At 48.2% G+C, this 27956-nt stretch overlaps 1 protein-coding gene across 2 annotated transcripts; it reads right to left on the reverse strand.

The window, feature by feature from the left end:
- Positions 1–893: 893 nt before the first annotated feature.
- On the reverse strand, positions 894–27416 carry Ttll1 (TTL family tubulin polyglutamylase complex subunit L1). 2 transcript variants are annotated; one of them, XM_048444997.3, is made up of 12 exons: positions 27277–27410; positions 26098–26198; positions 22876–22923; positions 21588–21704; positions 19954–20162; positions 17664–17844; positions 15242–15376; positions 14751–14859; positions 10566–10709; positions 7362–7448; positions 6551–6714; positions 894–1372 (listed from the first exon to the last, which is right to left on the reverse strand). In XM_048444997.3, exons 4-12 carry the CDS (start codon positions 21698–21700, stop codon positions 1243–1245), a joined length of 1272 nt encoding a protein of 423 aa, XP_048300954.1. In that variant the 5' UTR covers positions 21701–21704; positions 22876–22923; positions 26098–26198; positions 27277–27410; the 3' UTR covers positions 894–1242. The 2 variants fall into 2 exon arrangements, with proteins under 2 accessions (XP_048300954.1, XP_048300953.1); XM_048444996.3 differs by lacking the exon at positions 26098–26198 and having other exon boundaries at positions 27277–27416.
- Between the last annotated feature and the right edge of the window lie 540 nt (positions 27417–27956).

Consider the following 27956-nt stretch of genomic DNA (forward strand, 5'->3'; position numbering starts at 1 on the left):
CACTGAAGACGGCTTTTCCTTTATTAACAATGACACATTAAAAACATGCATACATGTGTAGGGAGACATGGGCACGCATGATGTGACATCCATTGTCCAACACAGTGGAGAATGGGCGTCTTTTAAAATAAATTCCAGGTAGTGAGGAACATACATACCAGGCCACATGTGTCAGATGTGACTATGAGAAAGAGGTTGTCATGCCGGGTGGTGGTGGCCCACAGAGGCAGGTGGAACTCCGAGCTTGGGGCCAGCCAGGTCTACAGAGCGAGCTCCAGGACAACCAGGGCTACATAGAGAAAACCTGCCTCAAAAACCAAACCAAACCCCACTTGCAAGTAGGGCTTATGTACATGACTGCTGGTCTCTCTCTGCCCATACGACTCCCTGGATTCCAGGGGACTCCTTGCAAACAGCTGCCAGCAGCCAACCATGGCGACAAAGTCAGATGCCTGAGCCACAGCAACCTCCCCTCCGGATCTGTCTGTGCTCACCTGCCTCACCGTGCCTTGTCTCCAAACCGAAGGGACAGCAGCAGGAGACGTGTACAGATAAACACCTGTCTGCCCCACAATGCAGTGGGAGTGAGGTGGAAGGGCTGATTAAGCTTTTTCACGGCAGCATCACTCCACGAAACATGTCACATTTAACCTTTTGGAAAAGTTTTTAACCTTCTTCAACGTGAAAAGTTTAATGAATGGGAACCTTTCAAGAAGTGCATCAGGGGGCTGGAGAGATGGCTCGAATTTATGCATACTTGCTGCTCTTGCAGAGGACCCAAGTTTGGTTCCCAGATCGTACTTTGGTTAGTCTAAAACTCCAGCTCTGGGGAGTCTGGTGCCCTCTTCTGTTTTCATTGGGTGCTACACATACACACACACACAAAAGCCAGATATGGTGGTATACATCTTTAATTGCAGCACGTGGGAATCAGAGGCACGTGGCTCTCTGAGAGTTCCAAGCCAGCCTGGTCTACACAATGAGTTCCAGGTCAGCCAGGGCTATCTATCTCAAAAAATAAAAATAATAAAATAAATCTTTAAAAAGAAGATGTTCCGCCACACATTGACGCTGTCATTTTCGTGAGCGCATGTGAACCCTGAAGACATGGACTCCTCCACCTTGCAGGCTCTTTATTAAGAGCAGGAAAAGCACTCTAGAAAAAGGAAATTCCGATGTGTCGAGCAGAGTCCAGGTGGAGCAACTGCAGGAAGGCTGGGGGTCTTTCTTCCTACAGGCTGGTCACTTCCAGGTTGTGAGGACATTTCTCCCCGAGTCTCTCGAACGGCCTGCTCTGGGCCCCACTGACTGCCCTGGGCGGCTTCTGAGCTCTCTCTCGGCCCCATCACCCTGGGCCAGCTCCTCATCGTACCTGCAACAGATCACTGGAGTCACACGGAGGTCTTGTTCAGGGGTGGTAGTGACACAGACTGGCCCCTGGGCTGCCGCAGAACAAACATATTCCTGGAAAGAGCCAACGAGCCCCAGATCCTCCACTCAATACAACACAAGACCACAGAGCCTGTGAGAGAAACCCAATTAAACTGCCATCGTGGACAGTCTGCCCATCCTAGGCAGATGACTTTCTAAGAGGCGTCCAGGCAGAAGACAGCACTAACCTCAGAGGAGCTGTGAATGAGAAACGAGTCAGCCCAGGGTGGGGAGGGAGGGAGCCCCTGCATGCAGTCACTCCACACACCCTGTGGCGTAGGGCCTAATCCCACTTCAGACAGGGAACCAGTGTCAGCTCAGTGGACTGCCAGAAAGGGCTGGGCTGGGCTGGGCTTCCCCCATCATGATGTCACTGTCCTGCCACTTTCCTCCCATGGCCTGTGTTCCAGTTGATGTGTATACCTCGGCCCTGTGCAGTGCTGAGGAACAGCCTGGACATCACACCCGAAGAACCAGATAAAGGCTTGGTGTCTGGTAGCAGGGCTCCTGAGAGGGGTGAACATGCTACCCAGAAGAGATTGCCTCTCCTCACCATGACTTCCTATCACCTTCTGGCTCCAAATTCAGATGTGGCAGAAGGAGGGTTAATGCTGGGTCTGATTCCTAATCCAAGGCTTCGCCCTGCAGTTGAGCTGTGGGGAAAGCACTTTGGGACACTTAAAACACTTAAACTGCAGGTTATTTACTTTTTGGGGAGGGCTTTATTTGTTACATCGCGGTCAGAGAACACCTTGCAGGCACTGGTTCTCTCCTACCATGGGTCCTGGGAATAGAACTTAGGTCATCGGACTCGGTGGCAAACACCTTTATTTGCTGAGTCATCATGCTGGCACTTACATTTTTTTTTTTATTATGTCGACTGATGATCAATTGATTGAGGGCATACGTGTGCCAAGGTATAGAGGTCAGGGGAAAGTCTGTGGAAGACAGATCTGCCCTTCTACCATGTAGGCTCCAGGGATCAAACTTAGGTTGTCAAACTTGGCAACAAGTGCCTTTGCCTGCTATGGTAGTCTGAATGAAAATGGCCCCCAGAGGCTCACAGGGGGTGGCACTATTAGGAGGTGTGGCCTTGTTGGAGAAAGTGTGTCGCTGAGGGTGGCTTTGAGGTTTTGAGTGCTCAAGTCAGACCTAGTGTCTCATTATCTTCCTGTTGTCTGCCAATCTGGAGGTAGAACTCTCAGCAACTGCTCCAGCACCATGTCTGCCTGCCTGCTGTCATGACAACCACAGACTAAACCTCTGAACTGCAAGCCAGCCCGTTAAATGTTATTCTTTCTAAGAGTTGTCATGTCATGGTGTCTCTTCACAGCAATAGAAAACCAAACTAAGATACCTGCGAAGCCATCTTTCTGGTCCTCTGGTCTTTTTATTTTTGAGACAGTCTTACTAGGTAGCCCTGGCTGTCATAGAACTTGCCGTGTAGACCAGGCTGATCTCAGACTTACAGAGATCCACCTGCCTCTGCCTCCTGAGTGTAGGGATTAAAGGCATTCACTACCAGAGCTGGAGAGATGGCTGAGTGGTTAAGAGGACTGGCTGCTCTTCCAGAGGACCCAGGTTCAATTCCCAGCAACCACACGGCAGCTCACAACTGAATGTAACTGCAGTTCCAGGAGACACAACACCCTTCCACAGGCAAAACAAATACCACTATACATTAAATAAAAATAAATAAATAATTTTTAAAAAGCATTCACTACTATGTCTGGCTTGTTTCTGGTCATTTTAAAGTGTTTAAAGTCTAGCCAGGCATGGTGCTGCACACTCTTAATCCTAGCACTTGGAAGGAAGGGGCAGGTCTCTGAGTTTCAAGAGAAACTGTTCTGAAAAACCAAAAAATAATTTTCCTGAGGACCCTGAGTTATGTGCAAACAATTGCACTAAGCAAACAGGCATCAAGATGCTTTGCTGTTGCAGAAGCTGAATTTTCCTGACTTGTGTTCTGGTTCAGAGCCAGACTCTACGGATGGTATGGGGTCTGCATTAGAGAGTCCTCTGGTAGATGAACACTCTCCAAATGGTGCCTATGGTGGTGCCTACGGTAATGCCTACAGCAGCCAAGAGACTGGCACACAGGGAGTGCCAGAGTTAATGTGCTGACAGCTTTCCTCTCAGCCGAGGCTGTGCTTGGCACTGGTGTGAACTGTCACAACTGCTTTAGCACAGGGATGTGTTCTGCGGGAGAACTGTTCACACTGTACTCTGCTGGGCCAATAAAGTCACCCGGAATCCAGGATGGAGTCAGAGATTGGCTGACTGGGATTAGCCACAGAGATGCTGGAGGACTGAGGAAATCAGAAAGACAGGGACAAGAAGAGAGAAGCAGGGGCTGAGGGGATTTCTGAGGCTTCTGGATCAGGAAAACATGGAGAGTACGGTCAGCTGACCATCCCTCCACTGTTCCTTGGATTTATCAGGTTTTTATCTCAATTTCTGACTCCTGAGTTTTTATTAATACTAGAATAATTTAGGCAAATGCAATTGGGGCTCCAGATCACACCACAGCCACACCAGCTCACACCTACTGCTGCCAGTTGGCTTTGTCATTCAGGTCACTAGCACACTGTGCCCCTTAGTCCTGTTGCTGCACAAGTGGGTGTCTTCAGCCCTGCCATGCACTGCCAGTCATGTAGCACAATGATAGCCAACAGGCGTTTCCTTGCACTTCCTGGGCAGCCAGCCGCCACCACTGCCACTTTTGGAAGGTATCTTGGTTCTCTCCCATGCTGTGTATCAGCCATGCATATTTCTCCTACAGCTCAGCCCTCTCCCTGCATGCCTCCCCCTTTACACCACACATGAGCAGTCACAGTGGCCCCTGGTCCAGGCATGCAATTAGCATGGTTGGGGCACCCTAGCATCTGCCCTCCCTGCCGGCACAAACATGGAACATCATCACTACAACTGATTACACCCACACAGCTCTGCCTATTCTGTCAGTGTCAGCAGGACTGGGGAGACACCTGGAAATTCTTAAAGGGGAAATTAGATTTTTTTTTTTTTGAGACAGGGTTTCTCTGTAGCTTTGGAGCCTATCCTGTAACTAGTTCTTGTAGACCAGTCTGGCCTCAAATTCACAGAGATTCACCTGCCTCTGCCTCCCAAGTGCTGGAATTAAAGGCATGCGCCACCACCGCCCAGCTGAAATTAGATTTTTTTATAAAGGGGGGAGGGAGGTAGAATTTTTCCCATGTTAAGAATTGGAAATTTCACAATGCAGGGAGCTAGGACCATGTTTAGTGCTACTATGTCTTGTGAATGGAAAAAATAAATAAATAAATAAGGGGACAAACACTTAGCTGGGATTGATATAATATCAATTTTAATTACTATCAAGTTGGTAATTCATATTTTATCCCTACAAATGGTTTGATAACTGTGCCAAATGTGAAAATTTGGCTGATAAGATACAAACCTTAGTTGGGCAGTGGTGATGCATGCCTGTAATCCTAGCACTCAAGAGGCAGAGAGGCAGGGGGATCTCTGTGAGTTCAAGGCCAGTCTGGTCTACAGAGTGAGTTCCAAGTCAGGCTCCAAAAATAGACAGAGATACTCTGTCTCGAAAAAACAAACAAATAAAACAAAAAGATAGAAACCTTAGAAAGACTTACTATTGATAAGATGCAAGCCTCGGAAAGACTTATTAATGATAATAATAAGAATTGACTAATAAGATACAAGCCATAGACTTACTAATGATAATCTGACTGATAAAAGCCTTAGAAAGACTTACCAACTAAAATAAGACAAATAATCAGGCACAGACAGAACTTAAAACAGAACCTACCACACCACTGCATTATGAAATTGAAGAGGAGTGGACCTAGGTTATTAGAAAACCAACTTTAGTTTATCCAGTTACAAGAATGACCACCAGACAATAGGAGTCTCCAAGGCTATGCACATGTTGATTGGAATCCTGAAACTTTAGATCTGAAGATGGTTAAAGAAGCAGTCAATGACATCGATTAAAGAACTTCCATATAGAGTTTGCTTTCAATATGGCAAAGCTAGTCACTGGGTAAGAACCTGCCCTTGTCTAGACTGATGACAGTATGCATCCAAACTGGACAAGCAGTACACAAAAGAAGGCAACTGCCAAACTTTGCCAAGATAAGGTAGGGCAGTCCTTCAAAATTCTTGCTTCAAAAAAAAGTCTGGAAGATATTCTAGGCCCATAGGTCAAAGATGGATGCCCTTATGTTGCAGTGGAAACTTGGGGTGACAGTCCAGGTAGCCAAATGCCTCTGATGTTTCTTAGTTTTAGAAGTTGCTTGCTCTGCACTTCCAGTTTAATTAGGTAATATTATATCCTTCTTGGGTCTCTGACAGGGTTAAAGATATTTTTTTGTTATTGTTTTTTGAGATGGGTTTTTCTGTGTAACAGCCCTGGCTGTCCTGGAAGTTCTTCTGTAGACCAGGCTAGCCTTGAACTCACAGAGATCCACCTGCCTCTGCCCTCCAAGTACTGCACTACCACCACCTGACAAAGATGATTATATTATATTAGATAATTATAGTTAACAGTCTTCTGTAGATTTGATAGAAAGTAAATCAGGTACAACACTTTAGATTCAACAATACAGGATAGATAATGGAGTATTTTCTTTGAATTTGCCAAATACTAATGGACTGGACATTGTGAATATATATACATAATTACCACCCGGCTAGTGATTCTTTTCTATCTCTGTTCCTCCTACTTAACATTTTTCTAATCCTCACGCCCTACCCTGGTAAGTGGTATCCTGTTGAAGCATGGTCCCCGACAGCACCTCACTCTCAGGAAGCTACACAGATGGAAATAGGGTACAAGCCCCATACCATGTGCACCCTGCCCCTAGCACCTCAGCAGCCTGTACAGGGGACAGACAGTGGGGCTCAGACCTGGCATGAGGAGAATGCTTCGTAAGTATTGGCTTGCAGGACAGACCCAAACCACTGTTCTGTCTCTTCAACAGCTACCCCTCACAGCAACAACAAATAGACACGCTGCCCAAGAATACTGAGCCCCCATACACCCAGAATAGCCAAAGGGCACCTCAGCACCCTGGGCTAGAACACAGGACCCCTACACAGCCACACGCAGACTTACAGGATTTCATAGTTGCCTAGAACTTCCTTAGGGGGAGACTTGTTCCATTTGCAGTCAGGAATCTCACCGTTGGGGACCGCAATGTTGAGGGTGTCATTAATCAGGTTGTACTTAAGGATTCGATCATTAGCAGTGCTGGAGGTGAGAGATGGGGATGCATTAACCTACAAGAAGAGAAACACATGTCCTTCACTGGGGCGCCTCCTCCTCTGGAGTGGGAAGTGCAGGAGCCAGCGTGGGCCATGCTCTCCAGGCACTTGTCCTCACACCTGCCAAGCACCTCACACAGAAAGCTGTCAAGAGTTAGCTGTCAACTCGACAAGCCCTAGAGTTGCGTGGTGACGAACTGCTTAGACCAGATCGGTCTGTGGGCACGTCTGCGAGGCATTTTCTTTTCCTTAGACTTTTTTCTTTAAGCATTGATTTATTTTTGTGTGCGATACATGTGCATTTGTGTGGGCACACACGTGTCACAGTGCATGTGTGTCGGTCAGTGGACCACCTGTGGGAGCTGGTGCTCCACTTCCACCAGGGGGCTCTGGGCTGAAGAAGAAAGGAAATAGTGATTTGTTTGTCGAGTATTTGATCATAGTGTCAAGAGAAGTAACTGATACAGTGGTTAGGCCAGGAAAAAACCCTGCTGTGTGTCAGGATGTGTCCACCTCATCCGTTCTAGACTGACCACCATGATACCCTCTTCAACAGGGAGACAGAATCACTTCCCAATTATGCCTTAACACACACATGAGAACAGTAAGAACGTCCCCTCTCCCGCGGCACTGCTGGCCAAGGTGTCGGGGTGGTGAGTTACCTCAATCAGCCAGGGCTTCAGCTTGTCGTCGATGATGATGTCGTAGCCGTAGCATTCAAAGCAGTGCTTGTCATTGTTCATCACTGGCTGTGGGGTGACCAACAGGTTACAAAACCACATTCTGCTGGGCAGTGGTGGCCCATGCCTTCAATCCCAGCAGTAGGGAGGCAGAGGCAGGTGGATCTCTGTGAGTTCAAAGCCAGCCTGGTCTACATGAGTTCCAAGACAACCAGGGCTACACAAAGAAATCCTATCTTGTAAAAAACAAAAATAATAAACAAACAAACAAATAAATAAAGGCATCCTCAGAGACCAAAGGGATCCTCCCAAACTACTGACTTCCTGCCCATCTCTCTCACACACACACACACATGCACGCATAGATACATGCACAAAAAACACTGTCTCGTAAAACAAATAATAAATATAAAGCCATCCTCAGAGACCAAAGGGGTCTTCCTGCTGTCTTCCTGTCCTTCACACACACACACACACACACACACACACACACACCAGGCTGCCTCGTATTCTTCTCAGCCCTGTGCAACCAGGTTAAAAACCAGATTATAGACCTGTTTCCAAGTAAGTCTATTTCCTTTCAATTTCTAGATTTCCACTGTAATTTTTAATTCACTTAAATAAAGTTTCCATGTGTAGTGAACAAAGGAGCGGGGGTTGGAGAAATGGCTCAGAGCACTTACTGCTCTTCCAGGGGACCCTAGTTCAGTTCCTGGAACCCATATCAGGCAGCTCACAACCGTCTGCAACTCCAGCTTCAGGGGAGCCGATGCTTCTGGCCTCTGTGGGCACCCATACTCACATGCACATACCCACATGCAGACACATATCCACACATACACCCCTACACATAATCAAACAAAACAAAAATCCTGCCTACTTCAAAATCTTGAGAATTGCCACCCAGTCAGAGAGTCAAAGAACAGACACTAGACTGCAGCAGGCTCACGGAGGGCCAGGAGAAGCGCCCCTTCCGTGAGGCAAATGGTGGCTCTTTTCAGGAAGGAAGATGGGTACAACCTGGAAATTCTCGTCTCTCACATCCCCATGGGGTCATATCACCATCCCATGTCCCCAGGCCCTATGTCCTCAGGTCCCACACAAGTGGGTGGGTCTGTCAGTGGCTAGGTCAGTAGCAGAGGGAGAGCAGTGAGTTGGCTGCCTTCCTGAGAGAGGTCAGGGGAGACAAGGTTATTCTATTCTTAGCTCTGGGGTCAGAGCCCCCATTTTCTTGTGGGTTATACGGGGAAGCTAAGACTCCTCAGAGACACCATCTGTGAAGTCCTGAAGATAGGGCCCAGCACACCAGTGCTTATTCCTATCACTCAAACATAGAAACGCGCCTGCCTGAGAACTGCAGTCCAGCAACAAATCACAGACCCAAGGTTCGGAACAAAAAAGCAGGCTGTTTCCAAAGCTGTTATTCTTTTTCAAAGATATGGGCGGGGGGCGCAGTTCCACAAGGGGCAGCGGTCAATGAGGACAAGTACAAGCTATCAAATTTCTATCTCATGCTGCCTTTCATAGTCTTAAAGATACTTTTCATTATGCAAAAATATCTGTCATAGTTATTTTGGTATAAATATGCTGCTGTTTAAAACTTACGCTTTCACAAAAGGCTTTAGGTAAACAACCGAGTATGTTCTCTGTCGTTTTTAATCAATAACTCAAGTAAAATTTTATCCTTCTCAAAGATCTCTGATGCAGTTTGACAGCTGAGAGGTTTTGCCAGTTTAAAAGAACAACCTCACCAAACAAATTTCAGCAAACTACAAATACAAGTTATTAAGGTGTGTGCCTGTAAGTTATAAAGGTGTGAGGACAAGTATAAGCTATCAAATTTCTCTCTCACGCTGCCTTTCATAGTCATAAAGATACTTTTCATTATGCAAAAATATCAGTCACAGTCATTCTGCCATAAATGTTACTGTTTAAAACTTATATTTTCACAAACTCAAAATTCTTGTGAGTTCCAGGGAGTCAAACTGAAGAATCCACCTTGAACAGGTCAGATACACCCTTCTCAATTCTCTGGTCCTAAAAATTCTGGTCCTAAAATTTTTTCTTCCTAAACTTAACTTTGTCCTCTGTTCTGTCAACACCTTGCCAGGTCCAAAGAGACACTGGACAGTTCCATACCACAAACCCTGAACAGGAGTAAACCAGACACCCCAGGATGTGACCAGCACCCAGCTTTTTCAGGTGTCCCCCCAAAAACAATGCCCACAAATAAGCAGGAAGCAGTCTTGAGAACCCACCATCCCAATTCCTTTAACCTGCTGTGCCTAACCTCCCACCTTTTTATTATAAGAAAGAGATGGGAATATTATGATCTACTAGCCTGTCCAGTCACCTGGGTACCCTGCCCCTTTAAGAGACAAGCCCTGCCCACTCCCAACCCTCCCCTCCTACCAAGGCAAGATCTCCACCTCCTCCAGCCTGCACTCTCTCTCTCAGTCTCTCTCCTGAAGAGGTAACTTCTCTCTCTCTCTCTCTCTCTCTCTCTCTCTCTCTCTCTCTCTCTCTCTCTCCACCTCTCTTCTTCCCCCTTCTCCCCTCTGCATGATGTTTTTGTCTGTCTCTCACCCCCTGCAGTCTCCTACCCACCAAGGTGACCCATCAAGGTCTCAGGGGACCGCCACCCCTCCTAGGACCAGCTTTCTACCCTCACCCTTTCATCTTTAGAAAAGAATAACACCAGCCTTAAAGAGCCATGAATGAAACAGCAACATCAAGCTGCCTGAAGAGAAGACTGTGCTGCAGATCCGCCCCCCTCCAGGAGTATCCTCATGCCAATACCCACCAAGAAGCGCTGATGGTGGATAGGCAGAGGCAGGCGATCTCTGTGAGCTCCAGACCACCCTGGTAACATTGTCCAGGCCAACCCTGGTTACATTGTGAGTCCAACTCTCCAAAAATGAATAAAGGAAGGAAAAAGATGATGTCAATGGGACTCTATAACTTCTGCAGAGGCTTCAAGCTCTGTGCCCATATCAGAGGCTGAGCATGCACAGAAACTGAGCCCAGTCCCTTCCCCAAACTGTTTCAGCCCCTGGCTGACACATGGGCAGGATGAGTGAATAGAAGCACTCCAGGCTAAGGAACACTTCCTGAGGACCACTGCTTAGACCAGGGCCTCCCACTGAGCTTTCGGGCCCCCTTGCCCTAACCCAACCTGTCACTCACTGCCACGGCCTTGAGAGACTGCACGATGATCCAGTGGATTTCGTCAAACAGCTTGCTGGTCACCTCTCTGCCTCGGGTGCTCTCCAGGTAGAGTCGCAGGTTGTTGACAGTCCACTTTCCACCGTGGATGTGGTTGTAGTCATCCTGGTGAGGGAGGGAAGGAGGGAGGGAGGGAGGAAGAGAGGGAGGAGAGCAAGTGGCCTTGAGCAGATGCCCCCTGGGTGTGAACAGCTACCCTGCAGCAAGACGCAGGGGACCCTGCCCAGGGAGACTGTACTATCTACTATACACACCGTTAGATGTTCAACTCCCGACTAATCTAAAAAAGCAACTCTTTCTACTCAGTAGCCCACACTGTGAAGTGCCACCTGGGTCCCCTTCCTAACCAGGGTACTCATCCCTCCCTCCCCAGAAGCAGCTCTAGGTTAATGCTTCTGGTCATGGTGCTTCATCACAGCAATAGTGACCCTAACTAGGACAGATATGGATGCTAATAGTTCCGGTCCTCGGGAGACTGAGGCAGGAGGACAGCCTGGGCTACTTAGCAACAGTCAATCTCAAAAAATGAAATAAAGAGGGCTGGGCATGATGGAACACTCCTTTAATCCTAACATTCTGGAGGCAGAGACAGGAGGATCTCTATGAGTTCCAGACCAGTCTGGTCCTCTTAGGATAGTCAAGGTAAGATTTTCTCTCAAAAAAACAAAACAAAACAACCCAAAAACAACAACAAAAAACCCAAAACCCAACAATAATAACAAAAACAAGAAAATGCCTAAATCAGTAATGCATAATTTTAAGAACAAGTGATAAAAAGGAGGAAGGGTTTTGAGGGATGAAGTATCTCCAGCGATATGCCACCTTGTACAGACGTGGATGTGAAAAGCAAGCATGTCTCCTGGTCCTTGGTCCCCTCAGGACACCTCATCTCATCCCACTAGTCTACAGGTGTCTTGGCCCATTCCTGGCTTGCTCTTCCCTCTCTGCCTGCTAAGCCTGTGCTTTCCAGGCATGCAGGAACCACGATCCATCCCCTTTCTTGTGAGCCCTGCCTGCACAGCAGAGGCTCCTGGGCCACACTGACTCCTGCTCTCACCAGAAGGGGCTCCCGTACAGTGCTCAGGATAAGAGCTGTTCTCTTTCTAATTCTAGAAATTCTAACCACATAAAATTTGCCCACAAAGCTCAAGCTGCAGTTTCAAAAAAGGAAGTGCTTTGCCATTCAAAAGCACTGCATGAAGCAACACACACACACACACACACACACACACACACACAGACACTATGATGTTCAGTGGGTTAGATGAACTGAATACATTTTCACTCATACATACACACTAGAAGTAACAATAACAGGCTGGGTAGTGGTGGTACACACTTTAATCCCAGCACTCGGGAGGCAGAGGCAGGTGAATCTCTGACTTTGAGGCCAGCCTGGTCTACAGAGCGAGTTCCAGGACAGCCAAGGCTACACGGAGAAACAATGTCTCGGACTACCAACCAACCAAACAAACAAATGAAATAATAATAGTAAAAGACAGGTTTAGACCGGGTCTGTTGGCACCCATCTATAGCTCTAGCTACTCAGATACCCAGGGAGGGGGAAATCACAAGTCAAGACCTGCTACAGCCTGAGTTTAAGGTCAGTCTGAATAACTTAGTCTCAGAGTAAAAAGCAAGAACAGGCTAGGAGTCTGGAAATATAGCTCAGTGGGAGAGGGCTTACCCAACATGCACCAGTGCACCAGGCCCTAAGGCCAATTACAGCACTGCTGGTGGCCATGTCACAAGAACAGCAGTTGGCAATTGAAGTTCAAGGTGTCAGTCCACCAGGAGCAAAACTCTCTGATGGATGAAACTTGTTAAGCAAGGCTATGAGGCTACAAACTCCAGAATGTCTGTTGCTTCTGTTGTGCCTTTACATGCTGATGCTACAATCTTTCCCTGGTATCTGACATGGTGTGAGTGGATGTGGAGAGACCCCTCCACTGCCTGTACAGTAGTGTGTTTATCTCATAGAAACATCCCAATTTACTGAGCATTTTTATCTGTGCATTGTCAAGAAGATGACCCATCCCTAAGCTGTACTGTCTAATTGACAGTTATGATGATTGCTTATACACAGTTTTGATGAACAATAATAAATGCAAGGATATGTTTCACAGCTAAGGCCTATGAGATCCACTTAAGGAGCTGCTTTAGGTTAACACTGTTAATCACAGCTCAGGTTAACGATTAAGGTAAACAACTGACTTTCCCCAGGAGCCAGGCTGGCTCTAATTTTCTTAATGCTGAAAAGATGCAGTCGCAGGTTTTGGTGTGCACCATTAGCGATAACAAAGTTTTAAAGTAACTTTAGGTTAGACCAAATGCCACGCTAGCAGTTTTTAAGATAAACAACCCTAGAAGAATGATCTTAAATTTATAAGGACACATGGCTGAGCTGTCTGATTTGCTGGGCTAGGGTTGAAAGTGCAAAGTAGCCCTATTACTGTGCACTTTCCTTGCTAGGTCTGGTTGATAACCTAGGACAATGATTAATTCCCTACACGGATTCCTGACCTCAGTTTTCTGTATGTACCCTGAAGACTCAAAGTTCAGCTGACTGTTTTTTTATGTATAAAAATGTTGGGTCCCAGAATTGCACAGGTGACAGGGAGCAGAGAGCCGAGGTCTAGAGACAGAAACAAGTTTTGTTCAGCAAGGCTGCGGCGAGAGAAGTTCTGGCTGGCTAGGGCTACAGAGACTAACTTGACTCTACAGCCCCGAGAAAGGGCTACAAGTTTCTTTTCACGGTCAAGAGTTACACACAGGGAGAACGTACATTTTGAGATTTAAAGCGCATGGTGTCACAGTTTCTTGGGAGTGCTGACTTGAGCTGATGCTGAAAGGTTTACAGAAGCTCAAGAACCTTGACCTGAGCTGAACTTGAGGATTTATGACACCCCGAGTGTCTCTCTGTCCGAGACTGGGCACTCTCTGGGCACCGACGGGACCCAAAGGGAATCTGGCATTTACAATTCCTGATTACAGGGTGATAGTTCAAAGTGTTTACATAGTTGTGAATCAGTTTAAATTGCCTTTTCTCTGCCTGGGAAAACTCAGGGCAGAAGCAGCTAATACATTCTACGTGGCAAGGACACAATTTTCTCATTTCAATTTTTCTCCAGCAGTTTAGGTTTGTGATTCCTTCAAAATTTCTTTTAAGATTACCTCTCAAGACAGAGAATGAAGAGACTCATTCCTTCTTTTTTTTTTAATATTTATTTATTATGTATACAATGTTCTGTCTGTGTGTATGCCTGCATGCCAGAAGAGGGCACCGGACCCCATTACAGAGGGTTGTGAGCCACCATGTGGTTGCTGGGAATTGAACTCAGGACCTTTGGAAGAGCAGGCAATGAGCCATCTCTCCAGCCCCCCTCATTCCTTCTTTATAACCGCAACTTGCAGCCTGCCAGTGAAAGAATTGATTAAGAAAACATGCTCCTTCCTTGCTCTGTGACAAGTTACTTAGCTATATTGCATGGGAGTTGTTGAGATGACTCTGTTTTTAATCTACAATCATTCTCTTGTAAAATGAATGTAACCCCTTTGCGACGCTTGCATTGCCTAAGAGATTTTTGTTGGAGTATATACGACGTGGAGAAAGAGAGAAAAGAAGAATACAGAGAGGAACCATCAAGAGAGTGTGAGTGTCTTTTTTCCCCTAACCCCCTCAGACAGGAAAGTCTCAGTTCATGCCAACACAGTGGGTTCCGTTTGAGCCCTGTGAAGCTCGGAGGGGCTGGTCCCCCCGGGTTGCAGTACAGGACAACAACCATAGAGGTTTATCAGGACACCACCCATCTCAGGTCAAGGTCCCTTTCTTTTACTGAAGGAGAAAAGGAGCCTCCTGCATTGAGCCGACTTGCCCACGATCACAGAAGCAGAAAGGTGGGGCCTGAATCTATACTCCTGGTTCTCTAAGTACCCCCCACCTCTACTCTACTACTACTAAGCAGCCATTTGGATAATGTGTCTGGGACAGTCATACCTGCTATTCTGGGTCCCTTCCATGTTGGGCCTCAGGCTACTGGGCTGTGAATGGCTCTCCTAGAGCTAGCATGGTCCCCTCTTGAAGATACACGTGAGAAAGAGTACCACAAAGCCAGCCTACCTCCTGATGCACAAGGAGGCACTCACCCCATGCTTCTGGATGGCTACATTGGTAAGGTGGACGAACATGTTGTCCAGCTCGCTGGTGCTCGGGGTATACTTCACTGTGCAGAATCGGCAGAAGCCAAGCTTGTACCTGGGAGAGAACTCAGACTGAGACACGGGACACGAGGAAGAAAATACGCCAGTCCACTGGACGGAGGAGTGGCTGTTAGCCAATGCTTTCAGTTTCACTACATAGCCCTGGCTAATCTCACACTCATGACCTCCCCATCTCGACCTCCTGAGTGCTGGGATTTCAAGAGTGCACACCGCACCCCACTTACTTCAAATGTCCAAAAGAGTGGCGTTTTTATCTGTAAGATTTACAATACCTTCTAAGCCAACTGTTCTTAAACAAGAGCTACCCACCTGATAGCCGCCCTGAGCCAGGAATGGTGTGTCCCCCACATCACTGAGTCGTTAAGACTCGAAGTAGCACTAGGAAGTGAGCCCGATGGAAGTGGGGCCAGACTCACATGTAGCAGCGCAGTGGGCGATATGTGGACACCAGGACATACAGACGCAGGTCAAACTTCCTCCCACCGATGAGTAACGGATTGTTGATATAGAGGGAGATCACGTAGGCTTCTTTTGTGGACTGAGACACGAACCTGCACACGTCAATGGAAGTCACAGTCAGATTGTAAAAGCTACAAGATTAAAGGCACAGCTTTCAAAGGAGAGGAGCGCTAGCTTGCTGGCCACTGGGATGGTTTGCTCTCCTTTTTAGTTAATCATTTAATGTACACGGGTGTTTTATCTGTATGTATGTCTGTGTACCACATGCATGCAGTACCCATGGATGGACTGAGGCTACAGTTGTGAGCTGTCATGTGGCTGGGCTCAAATCTGGGTCCTCTGGAAAAGCAGCCAGTGTTCTTAACAGCTGAGCCATCTCTCCGCCCAGGTAGTTTCAATGATCAAATCCACACAACCTAGAATCAGCTGGGAAGAGTCTCGATGAGGCACTCTCTACGTTGGCTTCTAAGCGTGTGTGTGGGTAACTGTCTTTCTTCCCCTGTACACCATGAGCATGCGGTGCCCGTGGAGGTCAGAGAAGGTCGCAGAGCCCCTTGAACTAGAGTTATTACGTACAGTTGTTAGCGGCCATGTTGGTTCTGGGAACCTAACCCAGGTCCTCTGCAAGAATAGCAAGGGCTCTTAACCCCTGAGTCATCCCTCCAGCCCTCTGTGGGGGACTGAATTGATTAAGTGGGGGACTGAATTGATTACGTGGGGGACTGAATTGATTATGTGGGGGACTGAATTGATTACATGGGAAGATGGTCTACTACGAGCAGCCCCATTCCCTAGGCCAAAGGTCCTGAACTGCGCGTGAAGAAAGCCATGGAGCACAAGTAAGCAAGCGGCCATGCATATATTAATTTCTTTCCACTCTTGGCTGTGGGCGCGATGCAAACAGATGTCCCACGTCCCTGCCCCCCTTGACTTTGCTGTGATGGAAGGTAATCTGGAATCGAGAGCTAAAATGGATCAACTCCTCCTCCCGAGTTGCTTTTCATAAGTGTATTTTATCACAACAACATAAATCAAACAGAGACAGCCATTAAAATTAGCGATCTGTATACAGCTGGGTGTGGTGATGCACTCCTTGGCATTCATCCAAAGGAGCTGAGGATCTGATCTCACACACACACACGCATGCACGCACGCACGCACGCACACGCACACACACGCACACCCCTGCAGAGTGACGCTGACAGCAGCATCAGTCACAGCCGCAGGGACATGCCAGCCACCAAGGCGGCCATCAGTAGGTGAGGGGTAAACTGTCAGGTAACAGAATGATTTATTCAGTGTCAGAAAGAAAAGAGGAAACAAGCCAGATGGCATAATGTATGCCAAGTACTTAGGGAGACGCATAAAAGTGCCAGCGGCCAACCTGAAAAGGGTCCATGCTGTGTGATTCTAGCCAGACAACATCCTGAAGAAGGGAAAACTAGGCAATCAGTAAGAAGAGCGACCATTGCCAGAGGATGGGCTGGCAAGGGGGGAGGGGAACAGAGGCTGTCAACCCAGTGAAACTGCTTTGTATGACCCTGCGGAGGTAGCAACATCATCACCCGCTGTCCAGAGACACAGAATGACTAAGTGTGAGCCCTGACACATATGATAAACTGTGTGTGCGACTCTCTTGGGGTGGGACTTGGGGTGACAAGGGAACCATGGAGGATACCTCAGCTAGAAGTTATGACAAGAGTTGCAGGGACAGCCCCCTGGGGACCCACCCAAGGAGGATCCTGAAGCGAGGTGTAATCAGACTGCAACATTCCATACAAGAAGGGTCCTCTGCCACTCTGGGAACTACTGACGGGCGCCTTCACTCCTGGGAAATTGTAATACAGTGTCTTACTGAGGCCTTGCTCCAGGCTCTCAGGCACTGCCAAGCAGGTAAGGATCCTCACAGGCATAAGAAAGCTGGCGAACTAGACTCCATCTGCTAACCAACCTGCTGCCCGCTCAGGTGCCCCTAGCAGGACACTCCTACTCTCCCCTGGGCTTTGCCCTGGTGACCTGCTCTACCAGGACAGGTGACTTTACTGTTCTCAGTTCCCTCAGACACAGGCTCAGAGGCATGGACAGGACAAGTGCCTCTCACCATCACAACTGTGCCTGCCTCAACCAGCTTGGGAACCAAGTGGCCAGCCAGCAAGGTGACTGCCCAGGACCTATACCACGTCACCCCCATGGCTTCCCATGGGGAACTCTGTGGTTAACGATATGTCTTCAGCCACGGAGCCCTGCTGGGGTACCACATAACAAGAATGTAGCTAGAAAAGCAGGCAAGGGCTGCCCAGGCTGTGACTGAGGGGGCTACAGGATGACAGGATGCGGCTAACCGGAAGCATACATGCAGTTCGGGGTTTGTCAACTCACGAGGACGTCTTGCTGTCCCGGGACCACTTTTTGATCTGTGAGAGCTTGTTGATAAGGAAGATGCCCTTTCCCTGGGCTTTACCACAAGGCTTCATGATCCAGGTACTGGATGGGCTCTTCCGGAATTCCTCCACGAACAGGTTGTAGTCGGCGGGGAGCATGTAGGTGACCGGGACAAAGTCTGAAGTAAAGACACCCATTGCCGTAAGCAGATGCCCGCCTGGGGCCAGGGGCAGGAAAACATCATCGCTATGGTTCAGGGCTCCTCAGCACCCTGTCACCTCAGCCCTGAACCTGCTGCTGTCCTGTTCCTGTATATACCAGGAAGGGACCCTGCTGAGCTATGTGCACAGAAACCCCCAGTAAGCTGTCCACTAGACAGCTACCCACTTAGCAGATGGGTAAACAGGCCTTAGAAGCTGGTGATCAAATTGTGCCTAGGGCCTGGAAAGATGGCTCAGTAGTTAAGAACACTGGCTGTTCTTGCAGAGGATCTGAGTTCTATTCCCAGCATCCAAACAGTGGCTCACAACCATCTGTGACTCCAGTTCCAGGTGATCCAGTGCCCTCTTCTGGTCTCCTTGGGCACTGCACACAGGTGGTACACATGCAGGTAGACAAAACACCCACATACAGAAAATAAAAAGAAATAAAATCTCAAAAAAAAAAAAAAAAACCCATTGTTTTCATTCTGCTCTGGTGTGGGATCCTGAACTACCAAGCAGCTAGCTTTGATCCTCAGGCAGACCAGGGACACACACCATCCCGAGTGTGGCTCAAGGGAGTAGTGGCACTGGGCACACCCCTGTCCATACTAAGTTTCTCTCTCAGCAACTCCACGGTCACAGAAACTCAGGAGTCCAAAGCAAACTGGGTCCCGCCCATCCTGGGACACACCAAAGGTAAAACAGATGTCTACAGAACCTGCTCTAACCCACGCCTCTGGCAAAGCTGCCACCAGTGCCTCAGGGCCTTGCATTCCTCAAATGATTAACTCAGCATACTGGTTAGGTTTTGTCAACTCGATACAAACCTAGACATATCTGAGGACATCTTTTTTTGTTGTTTTTAATATATTTACTTTTACTTTATGTACGTTGATGTTTTGCTTGCATGTGTGTCTGTGTGAGTGTGTCAGATCTTGGAGTTACAGACAGTTGTTAGCTGCCATGTGGGTGCTGGGAATTGAATCTGGGTTCTCTGGAAGAGCAGTCAGTGCTCATAACTGCTGAGCTGTCTCTCTAGTTCTGGAAGAGGAAATCTTTTAGTTGTTGTTGTTGTTGTTTGTTTGTTTTCTGAGATAGGGTTTCTTTGTGTAGCCCTGGCTATCCTGAAACTAGCTTCGTAGACCAGGCTGGCCTCGAACTCAGAGGTCCACTTGCCTCTGCCTCCTGAGTGCTGGGATTAAAGGTGTGCGCCACCACAGCCCCGCTGGAAGAGGAAATCTTAAGAAATCGCTTTCATTAGATTAGCCTATAGGCAAGTGGGGGGGGGTATTTTCTTGATTACTGATAGATGTGGGAGGGCCTGGGAGGGCCCAGCCCACCATAGGCAGTGTCATCCCTGGGCAAGTGGTCCTGGATCATATAAGAAAGCAGGCTGAGCAAGCCATGGGAAGCAAGCCAGTAAGTGGTGCTCTTCCATGGCCTCTACTTCAGCTCCTGCCTTGAGTTCCTGACTTCCCTCTATCACGCGTTTTGTGACCCGAGAGTTGTAAACTGAAGTAACCCTTGCCTCCCTAGGATGCTTCCAGTCAGGATGTCTTTCTTTCTTTCTTTTTTTAAATATTTATTTATTTATTATATATATAACATTCCTTCCATGTATGCTTGCACACCAGAAGAGGCACCAAATCTCATTATAGATGACTGTGATCCACCATGTAGTTGCTGGGAATTGAACTCAGGACCTCTGGAAGAGCAGTTGGTGCTCTTAACCTCTGAGCCACCTCTCCAGCTCCCTTTCTTTTTTTTTTTAATATTTATTTACTAAGTTTTAATTGTATGGGTACATACATGTGTATGTGTGTGTGTTGGGGGCTATGCATATGGGCACAAGTATTTCAGGAGGCCAGAGGAGTCAGATTCCCTGAAGCTGGAGTTACAGGTGGCTGTGAGCCACTATGTGGGTACTGGGAACTGAACTCGGGTCTTCTGGAAGAGCAGTACACGCTCTCAGCCACTGAGCCATGTCTCCAGCCCCGGTCAAGATATCTACCACAGAAGCAGAAACGCTTACTAAGATGCTCAGCTACTGACTTAGGACCCAGGGCAAGCAGAAAGGCACCAACCCAGGTAGAGGTATTTTCCATTCTCGTCCTTTTCTGCCAGAGGACTCCCTTCCTTTTCCAGTTCCTTCCTGTATCTTTTAATGTTCTTCACCATCAGGTCCTTGCGGGTCAGTTCATAGTGGTTGGGGAAATGGTTGACAATCTGGTCATCTGAGAGCCGGTACCCAGTTTCCACGCTGAACACATTGCGAATGGTTTGCACACTCATCCTGAAACAGAGGTCAAAAGAGACAGGGGCTCAGAGCCATGTCACCCAAGTGAGTGCTGGTTCACAACCCTGCCCATCTCCAGGGAGCACACTCTGTGGCTACAGCATAAACTGCACACTCAGGGAGGGGTTGTTGCCAGGCTGAAGGACAGCATGACTCTGACTCTGGGCTTTACACTTGCATCAGGCCCCACATAAAGCCCACTCACTGCTCAATGGTTAATGCCAGGCTCGTGTGTGTGCATGCTGTGTTCTCGGATGTCAGAAGAAGCACTGCATCCCCGGGAGTTGGAGTTCCAGGCCCTTGTGAGCCGCGATCTGGTGCTGGGAATCAAGCTCACGTCCTCTGGAAGCTTGCCACAAGTCTCCTCTGTGGATTCTGTCCTCGTCAACACTGTCCCACCCCACAGAGCAAGGCCACTGGCACTGTAGGTCTAATGAATGGTCTCATTGGACACCTGCCGACCCAGCTTTAAGTCACTCTTCAGTTCGGACCCACGGCCCTCTCTCCCAGAGCTCAGCGGGTGGAGTGCTCGCCTAGTGTCTCAGTCACTCTCCTGTTTCTGGAACAAAACACTCTGCCCAAGGCAACTTAGAAAACAGAGGTTTGCTTTCGTTTTGGTTTTTGTGAGACAAGTTTTCTCGGTGTAAATAGTCCTGGATATCCTGGAACTCGCTCTGTAGACCAGGCCGGCCTCAAACTCACTGAGATCTGCCAGCCTCCACCTCCTGAGTGCTGGGATTAAAGGCATGCGCCACCACAGCCCAGCAAAAACAGAGTATTTAACTTGGGGCTCATGGTCCCGGAGGGTTAGAGTCCATGGTCATCATGGTGGAAAGTTCTGCAACAGGCAGGTAGGCACGGCACTGGAGCAGCGGCTGAGGGCTTACATCTGAACCGCAAGCATGGGGCAGAGAGAGACAGACAGACAGACAGACAGACAGACAGACAGACAGACACACACACACACACACAGAGAGAGAGAGAGAGAGAGAGAGAGAGAGAGAGAGAACTGGGCTCTTGGATTCACCATGCCACCCAAAGAGGACAAAAATAAAGATACTTAGCCAAGAGAAAACAAACACCCAGCAAACACAACATCTGAGGGAAAAGGTCTCAATGAAGTGGTCCAAAGAGGAGGCCAAGCCCAACACCTGGTCCTACTGGACGAAGCTGTAGGTGAGAAACCCTGGAGGAAGCTCCCAGCCACAAGCTTCTTACATCAGCACGGTCCCTGAGATGATGATATGTCACCTGTCCTTGGCCCGGCCAGAGCCTCAGAAGCTCCTTAAATAACTGGTTCCGAACACCACGCTCAGGTTATTTCCACAGAAACACAGAAGGCTCAACTGGCTATACATTTGGAAAACTCAGACTTATTAATAAAAAAAAAAGGAAAATACAAAACATAGCTCTTTCTCTCACCAGTAAAAATTCCAATCTTCATTCTCTGTCACTTGGACCCACCCTCTCTTCTCAAAGTTGTTGATTAGCACCGACTTCTCGATGTCGGTGACCCACTTCACCCGTCCCGCCATGATCCTGGAAGAGACCCAAAGTGTCAAATTTGGGAACTCAACAGCGACCAACTTTCCCCAAACCAAAGGGATCCCCTAAGCACCATGCAAAGTAAACACACGCCCCCCCCCCCCAAGCTCACATGGGTATTTCTTAGCTAATCCAGTCCCAGAGGCTTCTGGTGATATCTAGGGACATCCTGGTCACCATAAATGGGAAAGGAGGAGATGCTTCAGGCATCGCATACGTGGGTTGGGGATACTGGTTAACATCCCACAGGCAGACAGGCTTCCATTCCTCCATAAATCCCCCAGCTCCCAAGTCAACCAAGGATAATTTAACAGTGACTCACAAGCACCCAATGCACCTGTGTCGGGAACCACAGGAGAGGCTTGAATGGCCACAAGGGCGGGAGAGGCTCTGCTCAGAGCAGGTGAGGAAGGCTATTCTGGGAAGTGGGCTGCTGAGCTGAACCCCAATGAAGTAGGAAGAGTTTGCACATCCACCCTGCTCTGGGCGTCTTCATCCCTCTCCCACGCTGTCTATCTCCCTGCCTCTCTTTGATCACATTTATTCTAACTATGCTCTTAAAACAAAACAAAACAAGGAACTGGAGAGATGGCTCAGTGATTAAGAATACTGGCTGGTCTTCCAGAGGTCCTGAGTTCCCAGCAACCACATGGTGGCTCACAACCATCTGTAATGAGATCTGGTGCCTTCTTCTGGCCTGCAGGCATACATGCAGACAGAGCACTCATATACATAAATAAATAAAAATTAAAAAATAAAAAACACTTTTGCCAGGTGTTGCCTGGCCCTGGCATGCCTTTAACACCAGCACTCAGGAAGCAGAGAAAGGCAAATCTCTGTGAGTTTAAGGCCAGCCTGGTCTACAGGGTGAGTTCCAGGACAGCCAGAGCTACACAGAGAGATCCTGTCTCAAAAAAAAATTTTTAAAAAGCAAAATAAACAAAAAGAACATTGTTTTGTGATTTTATTTATTTTTACTTTATGTGCATGAACATGCCACTCACAGAACACCAGGTGGTTGTAGATGTGACATATACCCTCACCCTCACCCTCATCCTGCAGGGCAGGAAGCAAGCCTGAGCCTTGGGAGGCCTTCAGGGAGACCACCCAGGGCTCTTCCCAGATATCTTATTACACATTCTCTGTTCCCAGTGTTAGTACTCACCATAGGTCCTTCTGCAGCTCCTGGAGTCCTCAGAATCTCTCCGCTTCACTGACAAAAGCACAGGGGACACAGAACTGAGTTCATTATGAAGTAAAACTTGACCACTCAAATAGATACCCAGGGATGGTGTCTTGGCTAACCAGTATGCACAGAACAGGCTCTTAAATGATAAAGATTTTGGAGTTGCCACCCATGGTGAGTCACATGTCATCCTAATCCTTAGAGGGAAGAGGCAGGAAGATTCCATGCAAGTTTGGGGTTAGCCTGGTGTATATGTCAGGTCCAGGCCACTCAGGATTATATAGTGAGACCCTGTCTCAAAAGGGGTTGGGGCACCTTCAACCCCAGGCTCGGAAGCAGAGGAAGGTGGATCACAAAGAGTTTGAGGCTGGCCTGGTCTACATAGTGAATTCTAGGACAGCTGGGCTATACAGTGAGACCCTATCTAAAAAAAAAAAATACAAATACAAAAAGTGAAAGAAAAAGGAAAGAACAGAACCTCCATGATCACTGCACACACATGCCCATCAATGCACAGAGGCACATACACACAAATAATAAAATAATAATCAATATATAGTTTAATAAGTTATTTGATAAATAATTAAAAACAATCTAATAAATAATAATTTGCTAAACAATAAAAATTAAATCTTAAAACATTTGCGCATGATGAAAACTAGATCAAAACAAAGCCATTGGAGGTGATCGACCACAGGCAGCCTACTGGGTGTTTACAGAGGACAATGCCACCCATCTGTCAAAGGTGACGGGGTATGGCCTTTGCAAGGAGAACAAGGCTTCCTCTGCTCACCCACAGCCTTACTTTCAGTCACCCCCTAGGCAAGGCCAGTCACTTGGCACGGGGCTGAGATGGTCCCGTCCCAGAGAAGGTGACCTACACATAGGGCAAGGTGACTTAATCACACCGTGACAAAGTTCAGCTGTGGTCCTGGAGGGAACAAATCAGGGGTCAGCTGTGTACCAGCAGACTTCCAAGTCCATACAGGGCTCTTCATAGTCTTCAGCTATGCTGGACAAATGCAGCAGGCCTGGTGGCCCTCCTTGCTGACCTTGTCCTAGTACGAGCCGGCACTCTGGCTCTTGGATACACACATCGAGTGAAGTTACCAGTTCCTAAGCCTACAGATTCTGGGCCATGGTTTACAGCATAAAACTAACAGTGTGCTCGTGACCTACAAGGTCAGCCCGGCCCTACCTGCACCACCACCTCCCAGTCCCCCTCCCATCACCCTACTCCCCCCTCTCCGGCTCCTTCCTTTCATCCCACGTCCACCAAACTGAATGTCTGGAGCCTGCGTTCTTCCCACAGACCAGGCCCCTTCTCAAATGACCTCTCCCACGAGCAGCTTTTCTGGACTGCCCAGCTTCAATCCTCCTGACAGAGCCACTGTCCCTTTACAGCAGCCCCCCGCCCCCATCCACATAGGATGCATTCCAAGACCCTGGTTGAGGCCCGGAACTACAGTGAGTACTAAGCCCTACACAAATTGTGTTACTTCCCATCCGAGCACCGGTGACAAGCTTGTACATCTTCACTTCAAGGAAGCTCTTTCCAAACAGCCAGGATCACCCCTTGTACATCGTGAGGCCATGACTATGAACAGAAGCACTGGGATAGCTCGAGAGTTTATCTGATCACTGGGTGGCTACAGAGGCTGACCGCTGGGATGGGAGCACATACCCAGTAGCTACACTGGACACGGAATGATTACTGTTCCAGGCAGGACAAGGTACCGCAGTGCACTGTTTTGTAATAGTAATCAGAATGATGGAACATTCACAACCCAAAAATCATATATTTCTTGGGGATGGAGCGATGACTCAGTGGTTATAAGCACTGGTAGCTCTTGTAGAGGACCCAGGTTTGGTTCCCAACACCTGCACTGCCACTCAGAACTGTCTAACTCTGTATCAGGGAACCTGACGCCCTCATCTGGACTCCACTGGTACTGCATGTACATGGTACACAGACACATGTAGTAAGCAAAACCACCTTTTTTTTTTTTTAAACTGTTTATTTCTGGAACTGAAATTATGGAAGGTGAAACCACCGATATGAGGAGTTTCTATGTTTTCTGTATGTATACGATACGCATTACACACTGGTTTACTCTGGCTCTTACTCAGGCTGTGGCCCGTGGCCTGTATAAGCAGCACAGCAGCGCAGGGAGCTGCTCAGATAAAAACACCTTCTGACGCTGAGTGGTAGAGCGCTTTCCTGGCATGCGGGAGGCCCTGGGATTCATCCGCAGAACAAGAAAAGGAAACCGGGAAGCCAAGGAGGAAGGGGTGGGGGGAGTAAGATTGGTCCTTGCTTTCACTTGCCAGTGATGACTGACTCAGGTTCTCAGAGGAGGACCCAGCGAGCTGTCAGATGAGTCGCACACATGCCCAGATGTGAAATCCACTTCTCTACTTCACGGATGTCTCTACACAGATGTGTCAACACAGGACTACCCCACCATGCCACAATTCCTGCTGAATCTCCAGCCTAGAACAGTGTCTAACAACAGTAGGTACTTAGCAAGCACCTGATGAACTGTGCTGGGCGTGGTGGTGCATGCCTTTAACCCCAGAGGCAAACAGATCTCTGTGAGTTCGAGGCCAGCCTGGTCTATGGAGTGAGTTCTAGGACCACACAGAGAGACCCTGTCTCAAAACAACAACAAAACGGGGTTGCCGAATGGCTCAGCAGGTAAAAGTGATCATCAGATGAGGCCAGCGACCCGAGTTTGATTCCCGGAAGGCACATAAAGTTGAGAACCAACTCCTCTGATATCCACATGCGTGTGGTGACACAAACATGCCTACACACAAGCATCATACACATAATAATAAAACAAATAAATGATAGACAATAAAAAAATAAGTAGAATTAGGCACAGTGGCACAGGTTTGCAAACCCAGCACTTGGGAAGTAGAGGCAGGAGGAGCAGACGTTTTAAGGTCATCCTCAGGCATATGGAGTTCCACGTCAGCCTAGACTACATGAGGCCTTCCCATAAAACTCAAAAACAAATTCCCTCTGCATAGGACTAAATATTTTATTTGGGTAGTGAAAGCAAGGAAGTCCAGCCCTAGTGGGGGCAGGTCTTCCCCTTCCAGGGTTGAGAGACCAGCACCAATAGTCCATAAGACTTGCCTTTCTAGGAACAAGCAGAATGCTACTGGGGGAAGACTCACACTGGGAACACTTGCCTGTTGGAGTATGGTACAACCCCAGGAGGACAGACACAGGCTAAAGAGCTTCACCGCCTGCTGTGATTACAGCCCTAGGCACAGCAGTCAAGGCAGCCTTCCTAGAAACAGCAAGCAGAAGAGAACTTACCAATGTCATCGCTCTTTGTCCAGCCTCAGAAAACAAGGACCCTCTCTGCTTCCCACACTTGAACGTTTTTACAATTCTGTTGGTGAAGTCCCCACACCACCAGAATTCCCAAAGTCTAGATTCTTTTCAACAAGCTTTCAATGAAAGGTAGAAAATAGATCTAAGGGACTGGAGAGATGGCTCATCTGTAAAAGAGGGCACTGAGCTTGCAGAAGAACTAAGTTTGATTCCCAGCACTCACATCAGGCAGCTCACAATTTCTTGTAACTCAAGCTCCACAGGCTTCCATACGCCCTCTTCTGGCCTCCACTGGTACCTGCACTTACATGCACACACCCTCATAAAACACACACACATACACACTAAAAATTAAATAACGAAGCCAGACGTGGTGGCTCACACATTTAATCCCAGCACTCAGGAGGCAGAGGCAGGCAGGCCTCTGTTAGTTCAAAGCCAGTGTGGTCTACAAAGTGAATTCCAGGGCAGCTAGGACTGCTACCCAGAGAAACCCTACCTCAAAAATAAATTTTTAAATAACGAAGAATATTTAAATAAAGAAAACAGTATATAATACTGCATGCCCGTGACGTACATCCCTCTCCACACCACAGTCGATTGCCAGTGTCATGCCCCAAAGTAGCTGTCTACCAGCGTCTCCAATTCCTTGAGAGCAGATCAGGACCTCTTTCTGTTCTGTCACATACAAGCCAGCACTGTAATATGCTCATTCAATGTTTCCTGAACAAAGCCTGCTTTACGAACTCCAATTCAGTTTGCAGCGCTACACTTCCAATTGAGGACGCAGTCCCAGCAAAGCCCCCATACTCCACAGAGAACCACCATTCCTGAACCCCTTAACAAAGACACCTCGGCGAACGCAGTCTAGCAGAGTCGCAAGTGGAGTGGCCCTGAGCTCCCCGCACAGGTGCCGCGACCCCACCCCCCACAACAAATGCCACCGCAAACCATACAGACTGCGAATGCACTGAAAGCCTAGGAGCCCGCGAGCCTGAACTAGCCGTTAAGAAGGATAAAGATGCAATTACAGCAATCGGACGGCTCAAGACAAGTCCCGGGAGCTCAGAAGACAGATGCTGAGCGGTGCAGGCCGGGACTGGGCAGCAGGAGCTAAACCGCCTGGATCCTCCACCTTCGCGCCAGTCCGCGCGTGCGCAATCTCCACGCGCGGCCACGCCCACGGCTCACAGGACCCCGCCTAGTCCTTCTACTGTAACCAGTGAGCCGAGCGCGCGCCACTTCCGGAGAGGTGTCCTAACAACTGAGGATGCGCGACTGCTTCCGGATCTGGCTTTTCCAACTGGGTGTCTGCGGCTTAGAGCCTAGAAAGCGCAGGGCACCCTGTCTGCGCACCCTTCAGGGCGCAGAAATGAGAGCTTCAAGGGTGTGGGCCAGCGGGTAAAGGCGATTGCCGCCAAACCTTATAACCTCAGTTCTGTCTCTGGAATCTATCTGCGGGATGGAAGGAGAGAAGAGACACCTGCTAGTAGTCCTTTGAGTTCCACTTGCTTGCTGTAGTGAATGTGCACACACGCACACATACAATAAATGAAATTTAAAAAATTAATGGGTATGGAGAAATGGCTCAGAGGTTAAGAGTGTGTTGTGCTTTTGCAGAGGACCCGAGTTCAGTTCCAAGCATGCATGTCAGGCTGCTCACAACCACCTATGTAACTCCAGTTCAATGTGATCCAAAGCCTGAAGTCAG

Source organism: Myodes glareolus, chromosome 19 (assembly GCF_982192425.1).
Source record: "Myodes glareolus chromosome 19, mMyoGla1.1, whole genome shotgun sequence".
In the NCBI taxonomy this organism is placed as follows: Eukaryota; Metazoa; Chordata; class Mammalia; order Rodentia; family Cricetidae; genus Myodes; species Myodes glareolus.